General features: G+C 48.8%; 1 protein-coding gene across 1 annotated transcript in view; it reads right to left on the bottom strand.

Moving 5' to 3' along the window:
- The window catches only part of MDGA2 (MAM domain containing glycosylphosphatidylinositol anchor 2), a 213,311-nt gene that overhangs the window by 139,703 nt on the left and 48,926 nt on the right, over nucleotides 1-24,682 (bottom strand). Inside the window, exon 2 of the mRNA XM_036384850.2 lies at nucleotides 7,496-7,635. Coding sequence (XP_036240743.1) covers nucleotides 7,496-7,635 — 140 coding nt within the window. The remainder of the gene's footprint in view (nucleotides 1-7,495; nucleotides 7,636-24,682) is intronic.

Raw genomic sequence — 24,682 nt, 5'->3', positions numbered from 1 at the left:
GGTCGCTCTCCCATCCCAGTAGGAAAATCCCACTTTGTTCCAAATCTCCCCACCAGACACCTCAGCTGGGTGAGGCTTTGGGAGCAGAATTTTTTCCCTTAAGCAACAAACTCCAGAGCTTTAGGAGTTTGTGGGATCACAGAATCATGGAATGGTTTGGGCTGGGAGGGATTTTAAGGATCATCCCATCCCAGCCCCTGCCATGGCAGGGACACCTCCCACTGTCCCAGGGTGCCCCAGTGTCCAGCCTGGCCTTGGGCACTGCCAGGGATCCAGGGGCAGCCACAGCTGCTCTGGCAATCCCAGCCCAGCCAGGAATTCCCAATTCCCAATCTCCCACCCATCCCTGCCCTCTGGCACTGGGAGCCATTCCCTGGCTCCTGTCCCTCCATGCCTTGTCCCCAGTCCCTCTCCAGCTCTCCTGGAGCCCCTCCAGGCCCTGCCAGGGGCTCTGAGCTCTCCCTGGAGCCTTCTCCTCTCCAGGGGAACATTCCCAATTATCCTGTTTCCCTAGCAGAAGCTGCATTTTTGAACAATTTTGGGAGGTGACTCCTGCCCAGAATTTCTGGAATTGCCTCATCCTTGGATCCAATCCCTTCTTTCCAGCTCTCCCAGTGCCCATCCTTCCGGCTGTTCAGCTCTTTCCTGTGGAACGGCTTCTAAATCCTGTGGGTTTCATTAAACCCCAGCCTTTTTTTCCCCTAAAATGTGAGGATTTGATCAATTCCTGAACCTGGATGGCAACAACAGCAACTTCTTCTGTCCCTCAGGCCCTGCCAGGGGCTCTGAGCTCTCCCTGGAGCCTCTCCAGGTGAACATTCCCAGCTCTCCCAGCCTGGCTCCAGAGGGGCTCCAGTGTTTGGAGCAGCTCTGTGGATTCCTCAGGATCACTCCAGCAGCTCCAGCTCCTCCTGATGCTGGACCCAGAGGAATCCACAGCAATCCCAGAGGCAGCTCTGCAGGTGGGATTTCATGGACAGCATTCCTTCCACAGCAATGGGAAGGGTTCCTGATGATCCTCCAGAAAAAGCCTCCCGAGCGTTTCCTTGGGAGATCTCCCTCCAGAGCCACCAGCACCGCCTGATCTGCATCAGCTGCTGGTTTCCCTGGTTACCAAATTATCCATTTACTCATCAAACCCATTCCTTCCCAGGCAGACCTCCCAGCTCCAGCCTTTATTCCAGAGCCACCCCCATCCCTGCACCAGGAGACAGGAATGGTTTTCCATGTGCCCATGGAAAATCAGCTCCTGGTGCTTTATCCCAGAGCTGCTGCTCCAGTCTTTCCCGAGCCCGTCAGAAACAGGGAAATACAAGCTGACAGCACAAAGGGATAACAAAACACTGCAGAGCTTTGGGAGGGGAGAAAACAGATGGAAAATAGTCAGAGGACAAGCGTCCATATTTCAGGAGAACTGGGATTTTGTCTTGTTCTCCTTAAAATAATAGGAGAGTCCTGCTCTGTGGGCACTGGGAATTTTCTGTATGGGATTTCTGGCCCCTCTAAGCTGCCCAAATGTCAAAATGAAACTGCTCTGGTGCCACCCCCCAACCCTGATGTCATTCCTAGCTCCATGAGATTCCCTCCAGCCTCATCCCAATGATTGCTGAGGCTGTAACAAGTCTGGGATGGATATTCCCAACTGAGGGAATGGGATTGAAGCCCAAACTTCCCTTCCCTGCTGCTGCTTTTTTTCTGGATCTAACCTCTTTGGATTGAACCTCTTTTTATCTGGATTTGACCTCTTTCCCTCAGCGCTTCCAAGCCCTTTTTAGGAACCTGCAAACACATTCCTTGTGGAGAGACAAGCAGCCACCTGGAAACGGGAAAAGTGGCAGGAACTGCTCAGATTATTCAGGATAAAACAGGAGTTTTAACAGGAGAATTAACAGCAGTTCATTCCTTTTGTCAGCTTGCAAACCATTGGAATCATAGAATGGTTTGGGATGGAAGGGACATTAAGGATGAGCTCAGAGGCACCCGTGGCTCATTCCCAAAGGTCCTGGTGCTGCTCCAGGAGTCCCTCGCTCCGTGCTGTGGACGCCGTGATTCCTGCCCTGGATTTTTGGCACAATTCCTGCTCCTCCCTCCTGGCAGACAGAGCAGGGCAGGCTCTGAGCCCTGCAGAGCTCTGCAGAGGTGTGAATTCAGGTGCTGTGCTCGGGGGAGAAAAACACCGAATAAACTCCTTCGAGCAGCACAAACGTCATGTGAAGCCTCACCACAGATAGCTTTTCATGCCAGGGCAGGATGGAAACGTTTTTCCTTGATAAACGGGAGTCAAACGTTCAGGAAAGGGTTTTCTCCAGCATAAAATCCAGGCTAATTTAGTCATGAGTCAGGCTGGGTTTTGTCAGGTGCTCAGTGAACATTTGTAAAGTCTTCCCGTGAACTGAGGAGTGTCAGATGGAATCAGCATCAATTTTTCCTAACAAGGCTCCAATTACTGCTCCAAGGAGCTGCAGAGTGGGGTGGGAAAACAGCTGCTCCCGTGTGAGGGACCCACGCTCCCCTTCCCTCGGCTGCATCAGCACTTGATAAGGATTCTTATCAATTAAAACCAAAACCGTGGCACCCACTTTGCCCCAAAGGAGCCTTTTATGTCTGACTCAAAGCTGATCGAAGGGAACAGAATGTGGGGGTTTTTGTTGGGGGGTTTTTGTTGGGGGGTTTTGGGAACGCTGCTTTTTCTGGTCTTATAGATGGAGTGCCAGGGAACGGGAATATTTCCTTTCCAGGCATTGATAAGGAGAAGGCAGGATCCTGTCCTGCACGGTCAGAGGAGGCTCCACTAATCACAGGGAGTAATTAGGGGGTTGAAATAATTAAGGGTTTTTTATAACGTGCCACAGTTACCTGGATCTGTTCATGGGAGGACCTCGGTGCTTCCCAAGGAGTTTATGAGTGACAGGATAATGGGGAATGGCTTTAAACTGACAGGGAATATTGGGAAGGAATTCCTGGCTGGCAGGGAGGTGAAGGGCTGGGATGGAATTCCCAGGGAAGCTGTGGCTGCTCCCGGATCCCTGGAAATGTCCAAGGCCAGCTTGGAGCAGCCTGAGACAGTGGGAGGTGTCCCTGTCCATGGCAGGGGGTAGCACTGGATGGGCTTTAAGTTCCTTCCCATCCAAACCATTCCATGACTCCATGAATTCCATATACATATATATATATATATATATATATAAAAGTATGGAATCATATATAAATATGGAATATTTATGGAATAAATATAAATATAATATATATAATATAATATAATATAATATAATATAATATAATATAATATAATATAATATAATATAATATAATATAATATAATATATAAAATATAATGTATATAATATATGCAAATATATACAATATAACATATATATAAATATGGAATATAAATATGGAATATATGGAATAAATAAATAAATAAATATATATATATATGGAATCATATATAAATATGAGCTTCAAGGCCCCTTCCAATCCAACCATTCCCTGCTTTTTGTCCCTTGGGTCCCCCCTTTGGCCACCCCAGTTCCCAGCAGGCAGGATGTGTTTTTCCAGGCCCACACCCCTCTGGAGCAGCATTTCCCTGCCTTTGCTCCGGGCTCACAATCCCAGGAAACCACCGGGATCTCCTGGCAGCTCCAAGGGGAGCGGCTCCTGCTGCCTCAGTGGCATCAGCACAGCACCCAACTCCTACAAGTGGGAAGAAAACACAACCAAACAGAGGCAGGGAGAAATTCCAGAGCTCCTAAAAGCAGATCCTCCCCTGCTTTGCTTCCCGGGAAAGCCACGGATCCATCACGTTCTTCACACCCCAGCAGCACCGTGAGCACTCCTGGATTTTTCCCCGGGAGAAAGGGACGTGCTCCGATGGCCCTGCCTGGAAGAAGGGTGGCAGGAGGATGTGAGGAGGAGGTGGGATCTTGTTAAGATGTGCTGCAACCTCCAAACAGGGGAAAAAAAAAAAATCCCGGAGTGTGCAGCTTCCAGATGGCTGGAATGACGTGTGGCACTGGCAGCTGCTCCTTCCCGAGCCTCGGGAATGACAGGAGTGGGGAGGCAGCACCTGGGAGAGGGGGGGACAGGGTGGGAGGACCAGAGGTCACCCTGCAGCACTGGGAGGGACTGGGGCAGCACTTGGACACTGTCCCTTGTCAGCTCTGCACATTTTGCTGCTTGGAATGTGGCATTCCCACTGGGATAACGCCACCCGAGGTGGGACAGCGCTCGCAGGTGAACCACTGGAAAAATCACAGCCAGGGGAAAGCAAACCCCAAGGAGGGGGAGGCTGGATTGACAAACAAGGTCTTTATAGACTCCTGGAATCACTGAGATTGGAAAAGCCATCCAAGACTGAATCCCAGCACTGCCAAGGCCACCACTGATCCATGTCCCCAAGTGCCACATCCACAGGGATTTTAAATCCCATCCTTCAGGGATGGGGACTCCACCCCTGCCCCAGGGCACCCTATTCCATTAAATTCCTCTTTATCTCCAATGCAAACCTTCCCTGGCACAATTTGAGGCCATTCCCTGTTGTTACTTGGGGAAAAAAGCCTGGGGAGAAAAAAGCCTGGACACACACTCCTGTCAGGGATTTCCCGTTCATCCTTCAGTGGAAAACCAGGAATTCAAAATCCCAGCCAATCTCTGCTCATCAGATGCTTCTTCCTCTGCTCCCCATGATCCAAATGTCATTCCACACTTTGGAAAGTCACAGTTTCTGTTTCCAGTGACTGGATCTGCCATCACAGATGAGAATTCCCAAGGGAAATCAGGAAAAAGCACATTCCTCGAGGCTGGGCAGCAGATTGTCACCAGTGGGGATAAAATGTCACTTCTTAGCCACCCAGTCCAGGAAATCCCTCATTTGTGTCCAGGGATAAGTGGCCTTTGGATATCCTGGCACATCCCTTTGGAGCTGGAGAGTAGGGACAGCCCAGCCCCTGGATCCTGGATAAAATCTGGGAAAAGGACAGGTCCCCACAGGGTGATCCTGCTCCAAACCTTGCAGCTTTTTATCCAAAAATCAAACCAGCCTCTCCTGACAGCTGCAATTTATGGAAAAAAAAAGGGCTGCATTCACCTCACCTGAGCGGGGATAAAGTGCTTTAAAAATTCCAGCCAGGAAAATTATTTCTATGGCAACTAATGGTGCATTCCAAAGCTGGGTGTGAGAAGGTGGGAAATCGGGAATAACAAATACTAATCACATGGAACGCCTCAAAATCACTCCATGGATAACAAGCAGACATTCAAGGATGTGTTAGGGTGCCCAGAGTCTCATATTTAATTAGGAGTGAGGTGAATTTTGGGGATTAACAGAGCAATTATTTTTAATTTTCCTTCTTTCTGGTAATTCCCACACCCTTATATTATTCCTCCCAAAAACCTCATTGATGCTGAGAAGACTCCATGAAAATTTAGAGGAGAAATTCCAGAAAATTTCCAGCAGTTGGAAAGTGCAACCACCACTCTGAACACAGGAATTTCCCTGCCTGGAAATAACCCCAGGGAAAAATTTTGGTGGGAAAGGCAGCAAAGTGACCTGAGAAAATGGGGAGATTTGCTAAATCTGAAGATCCGTGTTCAAAGGGAGGCCCCCCCAGAGTGGCATCACTGCAAGGATGACTTGGAGCAGATCAGAGACATCCCTGAGTCATCAGACCCCAAAGAACGACATCCATTGATCCCAAAGTTAAAAGAACAAATGTTGGAAAGACAAAAAAGGCATAAATGTGTGCTTTGGTAAAGCAGGAAGGAGGAGTGACAGGAGAGAAAAAGAAACAAAACCAGAATTTTTTCTCATTAATTCATTTCTCCTCCCAGAGCCATCATGGGCAGCCTCAAATCCTACAGATTAGAAATCCCTGGGAATGTTCAAGGCTTGGAGTGGAAAATATCCCTGCCCATGGGAGGAGTTGGCACCGGTTCATTTTTCATCTCCTTTCCAACCCAAACCATTCCACGATTCTGTGATTTTACAAATTCCCAGTCCAGGGTTGTTTAATTCTTCCAGCATTTAAACCAAAAGGAGTTTCCATGCCAAGAACAATTGGAAAATTTGAGTCAACGTGGAAGTGTGAAAGCGTCCTTGGAATGCACAACTCCATATTTTATAACCCCACTCCCCAGCATCTGATCAAACAGCAGCTAGAAAACAATTTCCATGCAGTGTGCAACCCAAATCTGAGAGCATCCTGTGGAAAGATCAGGAAAAAAATTGGAATACTGGAAACACTGTCCCTAAACCAGCAGAGAATAAACTTCCACTGCTGAAGCTTTAAATCTTCTCCTTAAATTTGGAACAATAATGGAATAAACAACAAAAACAGCAAACCCCTCCTTCCTGGAGGAGCTCACACTGAAGGTCTCCCAGAGAATTCCCTGCTCCCAGTTCCTGCCTGTCCCTTGCAATTCCAAGAGCAAAGGGTTTAATTCACCACCTTGGAAAGAAAATCCCTGGTGGTTATCCTAATTAAAAATAACTGATTAACGATGTGTCCTGGCCCAAGGGGGTCACACCAGGGAGGTGAAGCAGAGTTGCCAACAATCTTGAGCTCGATAAAATAAGGTTAGGGCTGGAAAAAGCTGATTTACTCCCAGGTAATTCTGGTTTATCCTGCTGCAGTGCTGGGGGTTCCATGACATCCCTGTCCACGTGAACAGGGAGACTTTCCCAAGCTCTTGGGTTCCCTGCTCCAGCTTTTCCCTCTTCCAGAATTCCAGCTGGATTTCTGAGGACTGGGGTGTAAAGATCCCAGACAAGGGGAAAACTTTAGGGATTTTCACCCAACAATTGTCACCCTCACAATTGTTCTACTTCTCTTTTGCCAACCTCCATGGAAATCGAACACACCAGGAATTTAAAGCACAATATTGCTGATTTTAACACCAGATTTTCCAAAACAACTCTCCAACAATTTTCACCCTTATAATTGTTTTCCCTCTCTTTTACCAACCTCCATGGAAGTCAAACACACCAGGAATTTAAAGCACAAATCCCAGGTAATTCTGGTTTATCCTGCTGCAGTGCTGGGGGTTCCATGACATCGCTGATCCATGTGAACAGGGAGACTTTCCCAAGCTCTTGGGTTCCCTGCTCCAGCTGTTCCCTCTTCCAGAATTCCAGCTGGATTTCTGAGGACTGGGGTGTGAAGATCCCAGACAAAGGGAAAACTTTAGGGATTTTCACCCAACAATTGTCACCGTTACAATTGTTTTCCCTTTCTTTTACCAACCTCCATGGAAGTCAAACACACCAGGAATTTAAAGCACAATATTGCTGATTTTAACACCAGATTTTCCAAAACAACTCTCCAGCATTCCCACTGTTGATGTTCCTCCGGAACACCCAACATCCACCCAGCAGCTGGGATGGATCCCCCACCTGGATCCCGTTGGATCTTGCCCACTGTGCAGACTCTGAAGGTGAACCCAGCCCGTGGAGCGCCCGGGGGTGCGGAGGGCACGGGTGTGGTGGGCAGGGACTCACCTGTGGCCGGGGGTGGCCGGTGACCAGGCAGGTGAGCTCCAGGGTCTCTCCCTCGCGGATGGTGTAGACGCGCTCCGAGTAGCGCTCCTCCTCGATGTTGCAGGCCAGGCCCGAGTGCACGATCCGCACCGTGGGGGGGGCTGCAAGGCCAGCAGAGAAACGGCGTCAGAACCGCAAGGATCACCAAATTGCGGGGTGTTCCGAGTAGGAGGAATCCCACAAAAATCAAGTCCAGCTCTTAAGGGAATCAAAGGTGACCTTGGCATTCTCAGCTCCAAGATCCAACCAGCCAAGCCCACCCCAACAACCCCACTCCTGGGCTGGCCCTGACTAAGGGCGTGCAAGGCCAGCAGAGAAATGGGACGAGAATCACACGGATCATGAGATTATCAGACGTTCTAGGTTGGAAAAAATCCACAAGGATCAAGTCCAGCTCTTAAGGGAATCAAAGGTGACCTTGGCATTCTCAGCTCCAAGATCCAACCAGCCAAGCCCACCCCAAACAACCCCACTCCTGGGGTTGGCCCTGAATGGGGGGGCTGCAAGGCCAGCAGAGAAATGGGATGAGAATCACATGGATCATGGGATTATTGGACATTCCAGGTTGGAAAAAATCCACAAGTATCAAGTCCAGCTCTTAAGGGAATCAAACATGACCTTGGCATTCTCAGCTCCATGATCCAACCAACCAAGCCCATCCCAGACCACTCTACCCCTGGGGCTGGCCATGAGCTGGGGGAGCTGCAAGGCCAGCAGAGAAATGGGATGAGAACCACACGGATCACCAAATTACGGGATGTTCCAAGTTGGAAGAATCCCACAAGGATCAAATCCAGCTCCTAAAGGAATCAAACGCAACCTTGATATTCTCAGGTCCCTGATCCATCCAATGGAGCCCACCTCAAACAACCCCACTCCTGGGGCTGGCCATGAGCTAGGGGAGGCTGCAAGGCTAGCAGAGAAATGGGATGGGAATCATGTGGATTATGGGATTATTGGATGCTTTGGGTTGGAAAAAATCCACAAGGATCAAGTCCAGATCCTAAAGGAATCAAACATGACCTTGGCATTCTCAACTCCATGATCCAACCAACCAAGCCCATCCCAGACCACTCCACCCCTGGGGCTGGCCATGAGCTGGGGGAGCTGCAAGGCCAGCAGAGAAATGGGATGAGAACCACATGGATCACAGGATGTTCCGAGTTGGAAAAGCCACAAGGATCGAGTCCAGCTCTAAAGGGAACTGAACCTACCTCGGCATTTTCAGCTCCGTGATCCAACCAACCAAGCCCATCCCAGGCCACCCCAGCCCTGGAAGCGGCACTGAGCATCTCCCCCACACAGTTACTCATTGTTTACTCAGCACATACTCATCACCACAAGAGATTTCCATGGTTTTTATTAATCCCTGGCAATCCCCTGGATGAAACCTTCAGCACCCCCCCGCTTGCATTCCAATTTTTTTGTTTCCATTTCCAAAATGAACTTGGCATTATTGTTTTTATTCTATATCTTCCTAAATGCATTATCACACTCGTTATGCAAATGAAAAGACTTAATTAAAGCAGGAAAATTAAGCAGGGGAAACAGTGGCACTGATGCTGCTGCTTCCTTTCCAAATCCTGTCAGCAGGATCAGGATTTGGAGCAGGAGCTAAGTTCAGGCAGAACCTTGCTTTAATTTCCTTGTTGGTACAACCTGTAGCACAGGAATTACTCAGATTTACACGTTCTAAGTGTAAGGAAACCACGACATTCCTGTTATTACACCTGCATAAATCCCAGCTCCATTTCCACAAGACTCCAAAGCACATTCCCGGCTCCACGATTTCGCTTCTGAACCGTGAAATCCACAGCTATGACAATTTCCAGGGAGTGGATCGATAGGAGAAGGAAACTGATTTACAGACCCTAATAAAAGCACAGAAACTAAAGGGCACAAAGGATAAAATGGAATTCTGTGGGATTTAAACACCGGGAATTCCATCCTTTCTGTTCATCCATGTGATGCCATTGAGCTCCCAGCCCCATTCCCCATGGAAGAGCCTCAAAACTTCTCCCCAGGCCCTTTGCAACAGCTGGATCCCCTTCCCAAGGCTGCTTTGCCAGGTCTCCGTGCTGCACATCACCCCAACCCTGCTTCTCTGATCATTCTTCAATTCCTCTGCTGAGATCCACATGGAATTCCCAGGATGCAGGGATCCGGCATCCCTTCAGACCCCGCCTCACCCTGGCACTCCTGGTCCAGCCCACACACAGCTCCCTATGGACACAGCCCCATCGTGGGATCCTGATCTGAAGGCCTGGGATTGATCCAAACCTGCCAAGAGCTCCAGTTTCTGAGCCTGCCTCTCCACAGCCTGGAGAAAATGAGGCTCACACCAAAGAGGCAGAAGAGGCAGAGGAAGAGCAGGGAATGGCTGCTTCCTCCACAGAAACATGGAATGGTTTGGGCTGGAAGGACCTTAAACCCCATCTCATTCCAACCCAGCACATTCCACCGTCCCAGGCTGCTCCAAGCCCCATCCAGCCTGGCCTTGGACACTTCCAGAGATCCAGGGGCAGCCACAGCTGCTCTGGGAATTCCATTCCAGAGTCTCCCCACCTCCCAGCCAGGAATTGCTTCCCAATATCCCTTCCAGCCCCACACTCAGTTTGAAGCCATCATTCCAGCAAAGCCTCCAGCAAAGCCTCCAGCTCTGCTCTTCCAGCCACCCATCCCAAGTTCCAAAGCCCCAGGAACTTTCCCTCCTCACTTTTCCAGAAGTTTTAACAAAGACCAACACACCCCTGCTCCAGCCAAAAATGCTCCCAATTACTCCAAGTCCAACACAATGATGGAATAAAGGTGCTTGGAACAACCTGGGATACAGGGAGGTGTCCCAGCCCATGGCAGGGGTGGAACTGGGTTTAAGATCCAAACCCCTCTAGGATTCCTTGATTACTTTATCCCACAGATGCAGGTGGATCTTCCCATGAAGCTCCTGGAAGGACAGGAATGTCCTTGGTTAGGAATCATGGCCATGTGTCACACTCTAACCTGGAAACAATCAGTGAATTCCTGGCTGTGATTATTTTTCTGGGTGGAACAGCAGCACCGACACTTGCTGTGCTGATTTTTCCCTGGAGTTCCTAGGAATGCTGATCCCCCTCCACCCTCCTCAGGAGTTCAGCATCCCAAGGACATGGAATGTGCGCTCTTGGCTCGGCCATTTCCAGGGCTCTGAGTCACCACTGGGACTTCCATCATCTCCCACACCGCAGATTCCAAAACGCAGGAATGCTGAAGCAGAGCCACGGAGCAGAAGGGTAAACGAGGGTTCAGCACGGCTCATCAAACTTGGGACCAAATTAGAGCAGTCAGCAGCAATATTCCAACATCCTTTTAAATCCATATTCCATTAATATTCCATTTTTATTCATGTTATATTCATCTAACTCCAAATCACAGCTGAAGTGTCCTTCGTTTTTAGTGGCAGCACCATTCTCCTGAATCCATTAAATTTGGGAAGGAGCAGGAGAGGGAAAACGCCCCCCTGGGTGTTGTTATCACCAAGGAAAACACTGCTTTGAGAGGAGATCAAACCAATCAAGGGAAATAGCAAATACTCTTCTTCCAGTAAGTGGAAAATCGTATGGTTCGGGAGACATCCCATAATTATGAAATGTCACCTCCCCTCCTTCCTGCAGGAATATTCATCCCAGCTCCTTCTGAAAGCTGCCTCCAGGGATTCCATCCATTAAAACAATATCAACTTAGCATTGATTTTGCTTTGAGGAGAATTTGGCTGGGGATTGCACGTGGAAAACGCAGCGTGGATCCTTCCCTGTGCCATTCCCAGCAAGGCACAACCTGGAGCCAGGGAAGCTTCTCCAAGGAAAAGGTGAAACAACAAATCCGAGCACAACCCCCTTGTTCCGCTGCAGGACTTGTGTGATCCCACAAGATTCCCTCTTTCCATGAAAAATGGAAAAGTTCTCCTTTCTTGGCTACTCTTTTCCACCAATTCCAAGTTTAGGTGGGATATTGGGAAGGAATTCCTGGCTGGGAGGGTGGGGAGGCCCTGGAATGGATTTCCAGGAGAAGCTGTGATCCAAAGTCCCGATCCAAAGGAATTCCAGTGGAATTTGGATGCTTTCTCAGCCTGGAGTCCTCGCTGGACTCACACTGGGAAAATATTGGCAGCTTGAGAGTGATTTGGTGATCCCTGAGCTGTGCTGATGGATTGGGAATGGTTGGGAATTTCCTCTGCTCCAGGACCTCACGTTGATCTTTTTTTGATGGAAAATGTTATCAGGATCCTTTGAGAAAAGTGGGAATGAGGCGGTGTTTTGGATTGGCAAAATGGAGGAAAGCTTGAGAGGACTTTGGGATTCATTTCAGCTGGAATGGGAAGGGGAACTGGGAGCTGGAGATTTGTGGAGCTGGGAAGGGGAATCATTCTATGGAGAGGGACTTGGGGACAAGGGATGGAAGGACAGGATCCAGGGAATGGCTCCCACTGCCAGAGGACAGGGAGAAATGGGATATTGGGAAGGAATTCCTGGCTGGGAAGGTGGAATGGATTTCCCAGAGAAGCTGTGGCTGCTCCTGAATCTCTGGAATTGTCCAAGGCTAGGTTGGTTGGAGCACACTGGGATAGGGAAGGTGTGGATTCCAGGGGAGGAACTGGATGGGATTTGAGGTTCCTTCCATCCCAAAACATTCCAGGATTCCGTTCCAGGATCCCTTGGCACAGCTCTTTCCTGGTTAAAAGTTTCCCACACACAGAGATTTGGTCAAGTCCTTGCTGGAAAAACAGGGAATTAAACTCCGACCAACATCAGGACTCGGATCCTGGAATGGATTCCCTTAATCTGAGCAGCACCAAGATCGTCCTGATTCATGGGATGTGTAGGATTCCTTAAATTGAAGTAAAATGAGAAAATTCCTTTTTTTTTTTTTTTTTTTTTCCCCGGAAATAGGAGATCCATGATGGACCTGCTAGAAAATGCAGGATGGATTTGCCAGAAATCAAATCCCTCTCCCCTCCTGCAGCCACAAGCTTCCCCCTGAAAATTAATTAGCAGGAGTGAAGCCCCCGTGAATTTCGTGCAGCTCTGCAGCAGAACAAGGAGGAAATAATGGGATTTTCTGAAGAAAGAGGAAATTTAAAGTAATTGCAGGCACTTGCTACTCTCAGAATTCACTTTTCCCTTATTTTCCCAGCTCTCAATTCTCCTAAACTGCAAATGGAATGACCAGGAATCTCTGAGGTATTGCCATGGGAATGCACTCCCTCATCAATGCAGAATTTGGGGCATTTTGCTGCAGCTAATTTGGGATTTGGGGCTATTTTTCCAGCTGGAGGTGAGGCCCAGTCCACAAATAAACGGATTATTGAAACGGGGTTTTTTTATTTCTTCTCTAAGTGAGTTTTTCTTCGGGGAAATTCAAATGCTGTACAAGTAGCTTCAATTAAACAAATATTCCCTTTATGGAGAAATCTTTCATTTTGGCTCCAAGCTGAGCAAATTCCAGGTGCCTGAGAGGGGAGACTTCCAGGTGTGATGCTGACCAGATTTCAAACCAGCTGTGCCACTCCTGGATCACTCCGTATCATTCCTAAATATTTCTCACCTGCTTTCACCCGATGCCCACGGGAATATTTATTGGGCACTTCCCTCTGAGCTGATCCTGAGCCGAACTTTCCCATCAAACAGGACAAAGTCACCTTTTATCCCATTGGGGCTAATTTTTCCGTGTTGCTCAATACTCCTGCCTGTCCTGGTGTTTGTGGAGCTCGGGAAGGCTCCGTGATTGATGGCGCTGTCATCCCAAGGCTCCCAGATAATCAAATCCCACTGCTGCTTCCCAACACTGCTGCCACAAAATTAGGCCTGACCTAATTTTGACACTACAAAGCTTAGCAGTGCTGGGTATATTGGGTTTGGGCTGCACTAATGCTGTTTTTCCAGGAAAAGATGGATTTATGGCTTTTTTCCCACCCTTTACAACTCCTCTCACTGCTGGTTATTGTCCCTGCTGCTGGGCAGGAGTAAAAACTGCTGGAGTTCAGAGAGGGATCAGGAAAAGGCCAGGAGAGCTCCTCAGACATGGATTTGGGCTGAGAATATAAAAATCATGGAATGGCTCTCAAGGGAAACTCGGAGATCATCCCATCCTACCCCTGTACTCCAGTCACTGATTCTGAGCGTGGGAGTGAATGAAATCCTTCCTGCACAGTGATCCCAGCAATTCCCACTATTCCAGGACTTTTCCAATGTTTCAGGCCATGCCTGGGGCAGTTTCTGGCCATTCCCTGGTGCTGGGAATTCACGGATGTGCCTCTATGTGAGTTTCTGACTCCTGGTGATTGGGAGAATCAACTGATTGGGAAAATCCACTGACCCTTTTCCATCTGTGCATATGCCCAAAAAATCATGGAATGTTTGGGTTGGAATGAGATTTAAATCCCAGCCAGTGCCACCCCTGCCATGGCAGGGACACCTCCCACTGTCCCAGGGTGCCCGAATGTCCAACCTGGCCTTGGGCACTGCCAGGGAATTCCTCTGGCAATCCAGCCCAGCCAGGAATTCCCAGTTCCCAATCTCCCATCCATCCCTGCCCTCTGGCACTGGGAGCCATTCCCTGGCTCCTGTCCCTCCATCCCTTGTCCCCAGTCCCTCTCCAGCCCATTTCCTTTGGAAGCACTGGGATGGGAATTCTCCATGCCTGGGAAATCACCAGTCTCCCACCCAGACTGGGGCTGTCTCACCCTCAGCTCATTGCAGGAGCACAAATACAGAATATCCTCTGCAAAAACAACTTTTTAGGGAAGCCAGAGAAGGAAATACTTCCTAAAAACACGGGAATTTGGTTTCTATTTGATTCAACACCTCCTTACTCGCTTTTCATCAGATTTAATTTGTCCTTAATGATTTATCCTGCAACCCAAAGCAACCCTGCTTGACATTCCAGTCCCTTCATGTCCTGGAACTGTCCAGGCTGGAAAAACCCTCTGAGCCCATCAAACTCCACCATTCCCAGCACTGCCAAGGCCACCACTGACCCCTGTCCCCAGGTGCCACATCCACAGGGATTTAAATCCCTCCAGGAATGGGGACACCACTCCTGCCCTGGGCAGCTGTGCCCAGGGCTTGTCCAACCTTTCCCTGAAAAAATTCCTACAAATATCCAAATTAAACCTCGACTGGCACAGTTTGAGGTCATTTCCTCTTGTCCTGTTGCTTTTTCCTTGGAAGAAGCCACCAATCCCTACTGGGGTAAAATCCCATTTTAGGAAGCTGTGGGAGAAAATAAAACATCAGGAACCCCTTTTCCTGCTCCACACTCATTCCCCATGGGAATGCTGCCTCTTTTTCCTCCAGCTGAGCCCCAGTTACGTCCCTGCAAGGCCAATTCCTGCCATTTCCACGGGAGCAAAGGTCTCCCAAAGATCCGTGTGTCCCTGCCCAGGCAGACAATTAGGGATAATTCCCTCTGTGCCCCTGCAGGGATTTATTTCCTGATTTAACCCCTGCTCGCTCTTTCTCTCATCCAGGGTTCAGCCACTTCAGGCTCCAGGAGAAGAGCTGCTCTTCTCCATGCCTGGTGCCACGAGTGGATTTATGGATTTTGGGTGCCATGGTTTTTCACCCAAAAAGAAATCCAGGGATAACGTGGGGATCCTCACTTCCACCAGCACCATGTGTGGGACACTCTTGGCCAATAACCTTGGAATTAAAAATTTAATTGTCTGGAGCATCAGCATTGAGAAAATATCCCTGTGGTCTGGGAATTCCAGGCAGGGTTTCAGAGGTATTTTAGGATTTTTGTGCTGTTTTTAAGCTGGGTTTGGCTTTAGGTGAGAATAAAGTCGCTGAGAGATGCTGCCTTGCAATTTTTATTTCTGCTTGAAAGCCTGAAACTGTGATTTTTTCCAGCTTTTTGTGCTTAAATAACAACCTGGGAAATTGGTGCTTTTGAATTTCCCAGCCCCTTATTCCAGCATTTCCAGAGAGTGACACTTGGTTAACTCACAACGTTCCGGGTTGATCTGTCCCTTACACCCAGCAAAAAGGGCATTTTCCATTTTCCCCCCACTGATTAAGTGGGAATTACAGAGATGAGCACAGAGGGAACCCTTCCCACACTCCGCTCCCTCCCTGAAGTGCTCCTGGAGCCGTTTGCATCCCACAGATTGCCGGCAGTGGGATCAAGGAATCTGCTAAAATAAGGAATTGTCAACAAGGGAGGCCTTAATTGCAGCAACACTTTGTTGTCCCTGGCATCACAAAAACGACAACGGTGCCAGACCCTTTTCAGCACCATCACAGGCTGGCAGCAAACACATCTCACTTATTTGGGAGCACACAAAAAATGTGGAATTTCCCCCCAACTGGAAAAGACAGAGAGGGGTGAAAATCAAGCACGTTAAAAATCACCTTGTCAAAACAACTCCTGAATTCTAAATGATTTACACAGGTTGGTAAAGTTCCTTTTAGAAATGCATTTTTAACTCATTTATTTTTTAATTTTTAATTTAATTTTTAACTAGTTTAATTTTTTTTTCCTTTGCAGGAAGTGCCGGTAGAGCAGTTCCTGACAGGCAGCACTGAGGACATGGATTTATCCTGAAGGAAAAAGCACCTACATAAAATGAGGATGAGAGGAAACGCTCTCAAGATGTGCCAGAGGAGATTTAGATGGGAGATTGGGAATTGGGAATTCCTGGCTGGGCTGGAATTCCCAGAGCAGCTGTGGCTGCCCCTGGATCCCTGGCAGTGCCCAAGGCCAGGTTGGACATTGGGGCTTGGAGCAGCCTGGGATGGTGGAAGCTTGGAAAGTTCTCTAAATCCAATAATTTCCAGACTTAGCATGAGTTCAAGACAAATATTCATGGAATCATGAAGGTTGGAAAATTTCATCCAACCTTGTGCGCAGCCCTGCCAAGGCCACCACTGCCCCATGTCCCCAGGTGCCACATCCACATGGGTTTAAATCCTTCCAGGGCTGGGGACTCCACCCTGTACCTGTGCCAGGGCTGGGGAACCCTTTGAGGGGAGAAATTTTCCCAAATATCCAATCTGAACCTCACAGAATCCCTGAGGCTGGAAAAGAGCTCCAAGATCAGAGTCCCAGCTGTGCCCAATGCCCACCCTGTCCCCAGCCCAGAGCTCTCAGTGCCACCTCCAGGGGACACCTGCAGGGATGGGCACTGCAACCCTCCCTGGGCAGCTCCTGAGCCCCCTTTCCATGGGGAAATTCCTGCTGTGCCCACCCTGAGCTGCCCTGGCCCAGCCTGAGGCCGTTCCCTCTGCTCCTGTCCCTGTTCCCTGGAGCAGAGCCCGACCCCCCCGGCTGTGCCCTCCTGGCAGGAGCTGTGCAGAGCCACAAGGGCCCCTGAGCCTCCTTTGCTCCAGGCTGAGCCCCTGCCCAGCTCCCTCAGGGATTCTGCAGCCCCTGCCCAGCTCCCTCAGGGATTCTGCAGCCCCTGCCCAGCTCCCTCAGGGATTCTGCAGCCCCTGCCTGGCTCCCTCAGGGATTCTGCAGCCCCTGCCCAGCTCCCTCAGCCTCTCCTCCCATGTTTCACCCACAGCAACCCAGGAAAAGCCCTAAAAATAAAATTTCTGAGGCTGTCCCAAAGCAGGAGGAAGTGCTGCAGGTGCTACAAATCCCCCAATGCAAATTCCAGCAAATCACCCCGAGAAAAACCTGTCCTGGTTCGGCTCCAGAAGAAAAATTCCACTGATTATGGAATGTATCTCAGTTTAGTTTGCTGCCTGAAAAAAGCACAGTTTAATATTAAAGAGGAAATTTAAAACACTGAACAGTTCCACGAATGCAAATCCAGAAGGAAATGCCACTTTGGAATGTTAAACGAAAATAAACAGCTTTTTGAACAACAATTTGCAGTTCTTGGGAGCCAGCACAGATCTGTCCCGAGAAAAACAAGGAAAACAAATCTCTTTTCAGGGAATAAAATGATTTCTTGAATTAAAGCCGTGTTTCCTGTAGTTCAATGTCTCACACCTCGTTCTCACATCTTTGTTGTCAAACACCGGCTGGAGCAGGAGCAGCTGAATGACTGGAATGCATTCCCTTTCTAAAGCTCGGAATTTATTTCGTGGATTTTGTGTTTTCTAGGCTCCATCAAAATTTATTTATGGGAATGGATCTTTTCGAATCCTGGAATGGTTTGGGTAGGGATGGACCTTCATGCTCATCCCATTCCACTTGCAGCGACACTTCCCACTGTCCCAGGCTGCTCCAAGCCTCTCCAGCCTGGCCCTGGACACTTCCAGAGATCCAGGGAAAGCCACGGCTTCCCTGGGAATTCCATGCCAGGGTTTGACCACCCTTCCAACCAGGAATTCCTTCCCAAGATCCCATCTAACCCTTCCTTCCGCCTCTCCTCCCCTTCAGCTCCAGATGTGCTTCATCAGGGCAACCACAAAGTGCTCTAAGTGCCACATCTGGCACTTAAAATGTCATTCCAAGATATTCCCACCACTGGAAAATCTGATTTGCCTTAAAAACTCCCATTTCCTTCAGGCCCTGGCATTGGGAAAAGAACTGGGGGCTCTGCCAGCCCCCAGCAGAATCTTTTCCTCCTGTGGAGAAATTCTGGCATTTCCAAGCTTGGAATGCCTGAGAACTTTTTCAGGGAAATTCCACATTTTCACAGAATAAATCGTCCCATTCCCAAATTTTAGCCAACTCAGGGGAGATAACCAGAGGTTTTCCTTCATTTTAGGAAATCCCAGGCTGGGCTGGGCCAGGAAAGAGCAGCAGAGGAGCTGAGCGGACAGAGATCCTGAGGGGTCCTTGCTGCTTCCATGATTTCTGTGCCAACTTCCCACACAACCAATAGCAGATCATTGGACCAACCTGCCCAGGCTGCTGGGAAGAATTCCACCAGGAATTATGGAGAGGTTTATCCCAGTGTCCAGGGAAATGCTGTGGTTGATCCAAGCTCTCCTGGCAGTGGGAATTCATAACATCCCTCAGTCCATCCCTGCCCTCTCCCTTTCCCAGTTCTTTGATGGATACCAGCTCCCACGGCAATATTTCTCCTGGATCACTCCTTTGCGTCCAACCATTGGAAATGGAGACAATTCCATGAGATTTGTGGGGCTGAGCAATTATTGAGGCTCCTCCATCACTGGGGAATATCAATGTTAATTAGGAATCGGACTGACACAGAGTCCAGCAGAAGCAGAAATCACCTCCCTGTGGATCTGATTCCTTGGGAATCCAAACTAACAGCTCGGTACTGATGCGAACAACTCCAGAGCCTCTCACTCCTCAGCATTCCATTATTTGTTTGGACAGGCATCAATGAGCGATCAACAAATCAATAAAAATTAATGAGGAGAATTAATAAACTCCCACCTGGGTACTCAGACACTGCCAGGTCAGGTGTTATTGTTTATATGATTTTTCCAGCCCTTTTCCAAAGGCTCCAATCCTATTAACAGAGGGTAATTAGTCATTAACTTCCATCAGGGAGTTGCTCCTTCCATGCAGAATTTGAGGGAGTGGGAAAAGGATCTCACATTTACCAGCCAAAATTCACCACCCAGCTCTGCACAGCAGCTGCAACCCCACACCTGATCCCTGTCCACCAGCAGGGGCTTCCCAAGGGCTGGGAATGGTGGAGAGGAGCTGCCAGCTCCCCATGCGGGGTGTTTGCTGGGTCCCCAGGATGAAGGAGGAACTGAGAATTTGACTCCCTGTTCTCAGGAGAATAATAATAAAGAATAAAGAGTAATAAATAATAAATAATATTATTCTCAGAAGAAGAATAATAGAAGAATTATATAATTATATTATATACATTATATTATATTATATTATATTATATTATATTATATTATATTATATTATATTATATTATATTATATTATATTATATTATATTATATTATATTATTGCATTACATTACATTACATTACATTATGCTATTCTAAAAGTATACTAAAGAATAGAGAGAGGAGACTCACAGAAGGTTTAACAAGATACTAATTAAAACCTTGTGACTAATTATAACCTTGTGACTCTCTTTTCCAGAGTCCTGACACAGGCTGACCGCGATTGGTCATTAAATTAAAACAATTCACATGTTGGATAAACAATCTCCAAAGCACATTCCAAGGCAGCAGAACACAGGAGAAGCAAATCAGATAATTATTGCTTTCATTTCTCTCCGAGGCTTCTCAGCTTCCCAGGAGAAAAATCCTGGGCAAAGGGATTTTTCAGAAAATATGACAGTGACACTCATGGATATGCCCATGGATGCAAGGGAAATGTTATCCACAATATCTCAGCTTTTCCAGGAAAAATCTCTGCTCTGCTGGAATCACCAGCTCAGCACATTCATAAAACATCAGCACCAAGATTTGGGAGTACAAAGAGGGAGATAAGGGGGAAAAAAGAGTGTATTCCTTCCATCCTTCCCTATTATCATCAAAACCCTCTGGCATGGCGAATACAGGCGTTTGCTGGATGGAATTTTCTAATTCTCAGTTTCCAGCAAGGAACTCCACATCCTCAGTGTCCATTAAGGAATTCCTCAGCTCCTAACAAGGAGCCAAGGCAGTGGATGAAGGCACAAAAGGGGGGTTCTCATTCATGTCTGGCTGCCTTTGGATCTCCCAGCAGCTCTGCTCTTCTCCAGAGCTTCTGTCCTTTGGTCATTTCAGACCCCAAACTTCCCTGGTCCTTCCATTTGAATGGAGCAAATCCATTCAAAAACAGCAGGGAAAAGAAGTGGCAGAAGGAAGAAAAAACCCAAAAAACAGTGTTCCAAAATTCTCTTTTTCACCGTGAAATCACAGAATCATTAAAGCAGGAAAAGACCAGGAGACTCCAGCACCACCACTGTGGTCACCACTCATCCATGCCCTCAACTGCCTCATCCACAGGTTTTCTTTGGACTCCTGCAGGGATGGGAACTCCAAACCTCCCTGGGCAGCTGTGCCAGGGTTTGACCTCCCTTTCCATGAAGGAATTTTCCCAAAATCCGCCCTGAGCTGCCCTGGCCCAGCCTGAGGCCGTTCCCTCTGCTCCTGTCCCTGTTCCCTGGAGCAGAGCCCGACCCCCCCGGCTGTGCCCTCCTGGCAGGAGCTGTGCAGAGCCACAAGGGCCCCTGAGCCTCCTTTGCTCCAGGCTGAGCCCCTGCCCGGCTCCCTCAGGGATTCTGCAGCCCCTGCCCGGCTCCCTCAGGGATTCTGCAGCCCCTGCCCAGCTCCCTCAGGGATTCTGCAGCCCCTGCCCGGCTCCCTCAGGGATTCTGCAGCCCCTGCCCATCTCCCTCAGCCTCTCCTGGGGCTCCAGGCCCTTCCCAGCTCCGTTCTCTTCTAAAAATCTCAAGTTCTGAACTTAATTTTAAATCTCAAACATGGTGATTAACCTTCGGATTTGTCAGATTGCTGATTTGTTTTAAATCAGCTTTGGGAATGATCTCAAAATGTTTTTCATTTTTTAATTGGAATGGAAAACACTTCCAGCAGATGAGTAATGGGGAAGTGGCATCTGCCTGCCTGGAATTCTCACTGAGGAACAGGGATACAGCAAGTCCCCTCAGAGGACACCAGAATTAGATTCCAGCCCTTTCAGATCTCCATCCAGAATTAGATTCCAGCCCTTTTCAGATCTCCATCCTGAATTAGATTCCAGCCTTTTCCAGATTCTCCATCCTGAATTAGATTCCAGCCCTTTCCAGATTTCCATCCTGAATTGGATTCCAGCCTTTTCCAGATCTCCATCCTGATCACTGATTTTTCCACCAAAATGAAAAAGAAATCCCTTTCTATTTTCCTATCAACACAGGCATCACCACCAGAAAATAATTTGTGGACTCATTTCCATGTAGAGCAGATCCTGGTGGCACTCAGGGTATTCCCAATCCCACTTCCCTCTTTAAATCCATCCCAAAATATTTTTCCACGTGCACAAGGCCTTGACCTGGTGAGTTTAATGGGTTTTTTTGTTTTTTGGGTTTTTTTTGCATTTTTCCCCAGGCAATGGGGTTTTTTTTGCATTTTTCCCCAGGCAAAGCAACAAATTTCTGGTACAGATCCGACTTCAAGGCCCAGGCAAGGGAAGAACTTCACACAAGGAAGATGAAGCTACAGAGGATTAAATGTTTAAGGCTGAGCTTTGGGACAGGATCCTCCGCTGGAGGAATCCAGCAGCATCCAAGAACTTCTATTTCCAGGAGCTGTCAATCCTTCCACTGATCTCAGCAAAGAAAATACTTGAGGAAAACCAGATAAAAATGGGAAGGGTGGAAAAAGATGCCTTCAAAATGTAGAGATTATAGCTTTAAACACATTCCTAATTAATGGATCATAAGCTGTCCTTAATACATCCCTCAGCACAGCAAACTCTGTCAGATTCCATGGACTCCTGGAATTGGAAATTAATTGGAAGGGCTAAAGATAGCGATGAAGAATGAAAAATACTCACAGATGCTTTCAAACGTCCTTAATCAAAATAATGATTGCATAAATCCTTCGTGCAAGCTCAGAAAAAATAAAATATTGCTACCTAATATCCTCCTCATTATCTGGGCCCCAAAGTGTTTGATAGTTTTAAATTAGAGCCGATTTCAGAAGTGTCTGTTAAATATTAAAAACAAGATCCAAAAGGTTTAACATCTCTCCACACATCCATGGGAGAATCCATCCACTCCGAGCGGGATGTGGGCGAAAAATCAAGGTTTAAGCTCTTGCTCAAAGCTTTGATCAAACCATATAAAAACTGCAGGCAAAAAAATCAGACATCAAAGGCAGCTTTAATTCCCCTCTGTGCGAGTGGTGGCACTCGGGGACATCCCGGGACCCCCCAGCTCCAGCTGCACTACCAGGCTGGGCCCAGGTTGGACACTGGGCCTTGGAGCAATCTGGGATTGTGGAAGTGCCCCGGCCCATGGCAGGGGTGGCACTGGATGGGATTTAAGGTCTCTTCCCATCCAAATTAACTCTGGGATTCCCCAAAGGTTGGAACAGGCCCAGGAACCCCAAGCTTGCAGAATCCATGGGCTGGGTTGCTCCTCATGTGGGAAAAGTCATCCAGAGGAGAAACAACACCATGGCAGGGTTTATTCCAGGTTAATTCCAGGTTTATTCCAGGTTTTGTTCCCTCTGGAGCAACACCAAGAATTCCTCTGAGGATGAATGGGCTGGGATGGGTTCTGGATGCAAAATATGGGAATGGGATGCATTGAAAACAGAATCCTGGAATGGTTTGGGCTGGAAGGGACCTTAAATCCCACCCAGTGCCACCCCTGCCATGGCAGGGACACCTCCCACTGTCCCAGGGTGCCCCAAACCCCAGTGTCCAGCCTGGCCTTGGGCACTGCCAGGGATCCAGGGGCAGCCACAGCTGCTCTGGGCACCCTGTGCCAGGGCCTGCCCACCCTGCCAGGAATTCCTGGGAAGCTCAGGATGAAACCACCCCCACCCAAGGGACTGTTGGAGTTGGCTCTGGAGCTTCACAGGGTCCACGAGTCCAACCTGGGCCAGTCCAACTCCTCTCTGTGTTGTCCAGGAGAATGGACACGACTGGGTGCCACCTCCAGGAATTCCTGGGGCACCTCCAGGGATGGGCCCTCCAAACCTCCCTGGTCAGTTCCAAGGCCTGAGCCCCCTTTCCATGGGGAAATTCCTGCTGTGCCCACCCTGAGCTGCCCTGGCCCAGCCTGAGGCCGTTCCCTCTGCTCCTGTCCCTGTTCCCTGGAGCAGAGCCCGACCCCCCCGGCTGTGCCCTCCTGGCAGGAGCTGTGCAGAGCCACAAGGGCCCCTGAGCCTCCTTTGCTCCTGTCACATCTGACAGCAGCTCCTGCAGACAGCCAGGGTTTGTTCCACTCTTCATCCATCTCTCCAAAGGAATTCTCTTTCCATAGGCTTTCACCTGAGGCATTTTGTCCTGGGTTTTGGGTGTTTGCAGACAGCATTGATTTTCCAGACAAGGCTGAACAAGTTTGGATGATGAAGAGATGTGATCCCAACATGTGTCTGCCTGGGTTCCTTCCCAGAAGGAAAAGCTGCCTGACATTTACAATAGAGATGCTGATCAGAAAGCTCTCCCAAAAGAGATCCACGAAGGACAAACCTGAGGCAGGGAGGGTTAGGGTTGTATATCAGGGAAAGGTTCCACTATTCCAGGGGGTGCTGGCACTGCCCAGGCTGCCCAGGGAATGACACGGCCCCGAGGCTGCCAGAGCTCCAGGAGCTGCCAGGGATGCCCAGGGTGGGATTGTTGGGGGCCTGGGCAGGGACAGGAGCTGGATCAATGATCCCTGTGGGTCCCTTCCCACTCAGGACACTCTGGATTCCATTATTCTGTTCTCGAACAGATGAGGGGATGCAGGGATGATATCCCAGGACAGGAGATTCGCCCATCCCTTCTGCTGGCTGGGGCAGGTACCCACATTCCATGGGCATCCATCCACACACCCAGGACAGGATCTTCCCAAAGGATGCTCCACCCTCTGCTCACCCACAAACCTCCCCATGCCCCCTGAGGGACAACACTCAGCAGAGAGGTGAAAGATTCCTTCAAATCTCCCAGCGGGATCAAAGCTTTTCAGAAGAATCCAGACCTCCACGGGTTCCCGGGAGGCTGAGGGTTATTTTCCACCAGTACAGCACGTTCAGGGCCGGATCCTGCTTTTCTGGGAATGTGCCTCATGATTCCAGCCAGAGCTAGACCCAGATTTCCATGGCACAGTTCAGTTCCCATGGAATGTGCAAACCCAGTGTCAGCCTCCAGCCTGGGATGTTCTCCCACTCCTGCTTTTCCTGTCTCTGGATGCATTGAGGCCAAAGAATCATGGAATCATTTAAGTTAGAAAACCCTCTGAGATCATCAAGTCCAAGCATCCCCCAGCACTGCCAAGGCCGCCACTGCCCCATGTCCCCAAGTGCCACATCCATGGATTTCAAACCTCTCCAGGAAGGGGAAATCCAATGGAAACCAACAGAAACCAAATTCCATGAACAATACATAAGACCCAAGCCTGGAGCCCTTCAGGACTGGAATCACAAATATCAGGCGTTAGTAAAGAAAACCCTTGGAATGCTCAAATCCAGTGTGTCCATGTCTGTCACTGCCAGCAGAAATCCAGACTCTCTTTCTTTCCAGATAACCAACCCGGGATGTTTTCCATCCTCTCATCCTGCCCCACTGCTTGGGGAG

Source organism: Molothrus ater, chromosome 6 (assembly GCF_012460135.2).
Source record: "Molothrus ater isolate BHLD 08-10-18 breed brown headed cowbird chromosome 6, BPBGC_Mater_1.1, whole genome shotgun sequence".
In the NCBI taxonomy this organism is placed as follows: Eukaryota; Metazoa; Chordata; class Aves; order Passeriformes; family Icteridae; genus Molothrus; species Molothrus ater.
Note: the sequence above shows the minus strand (reverse complement) of the source record. Positions and strands in the feature narration are given on the sequence as shown.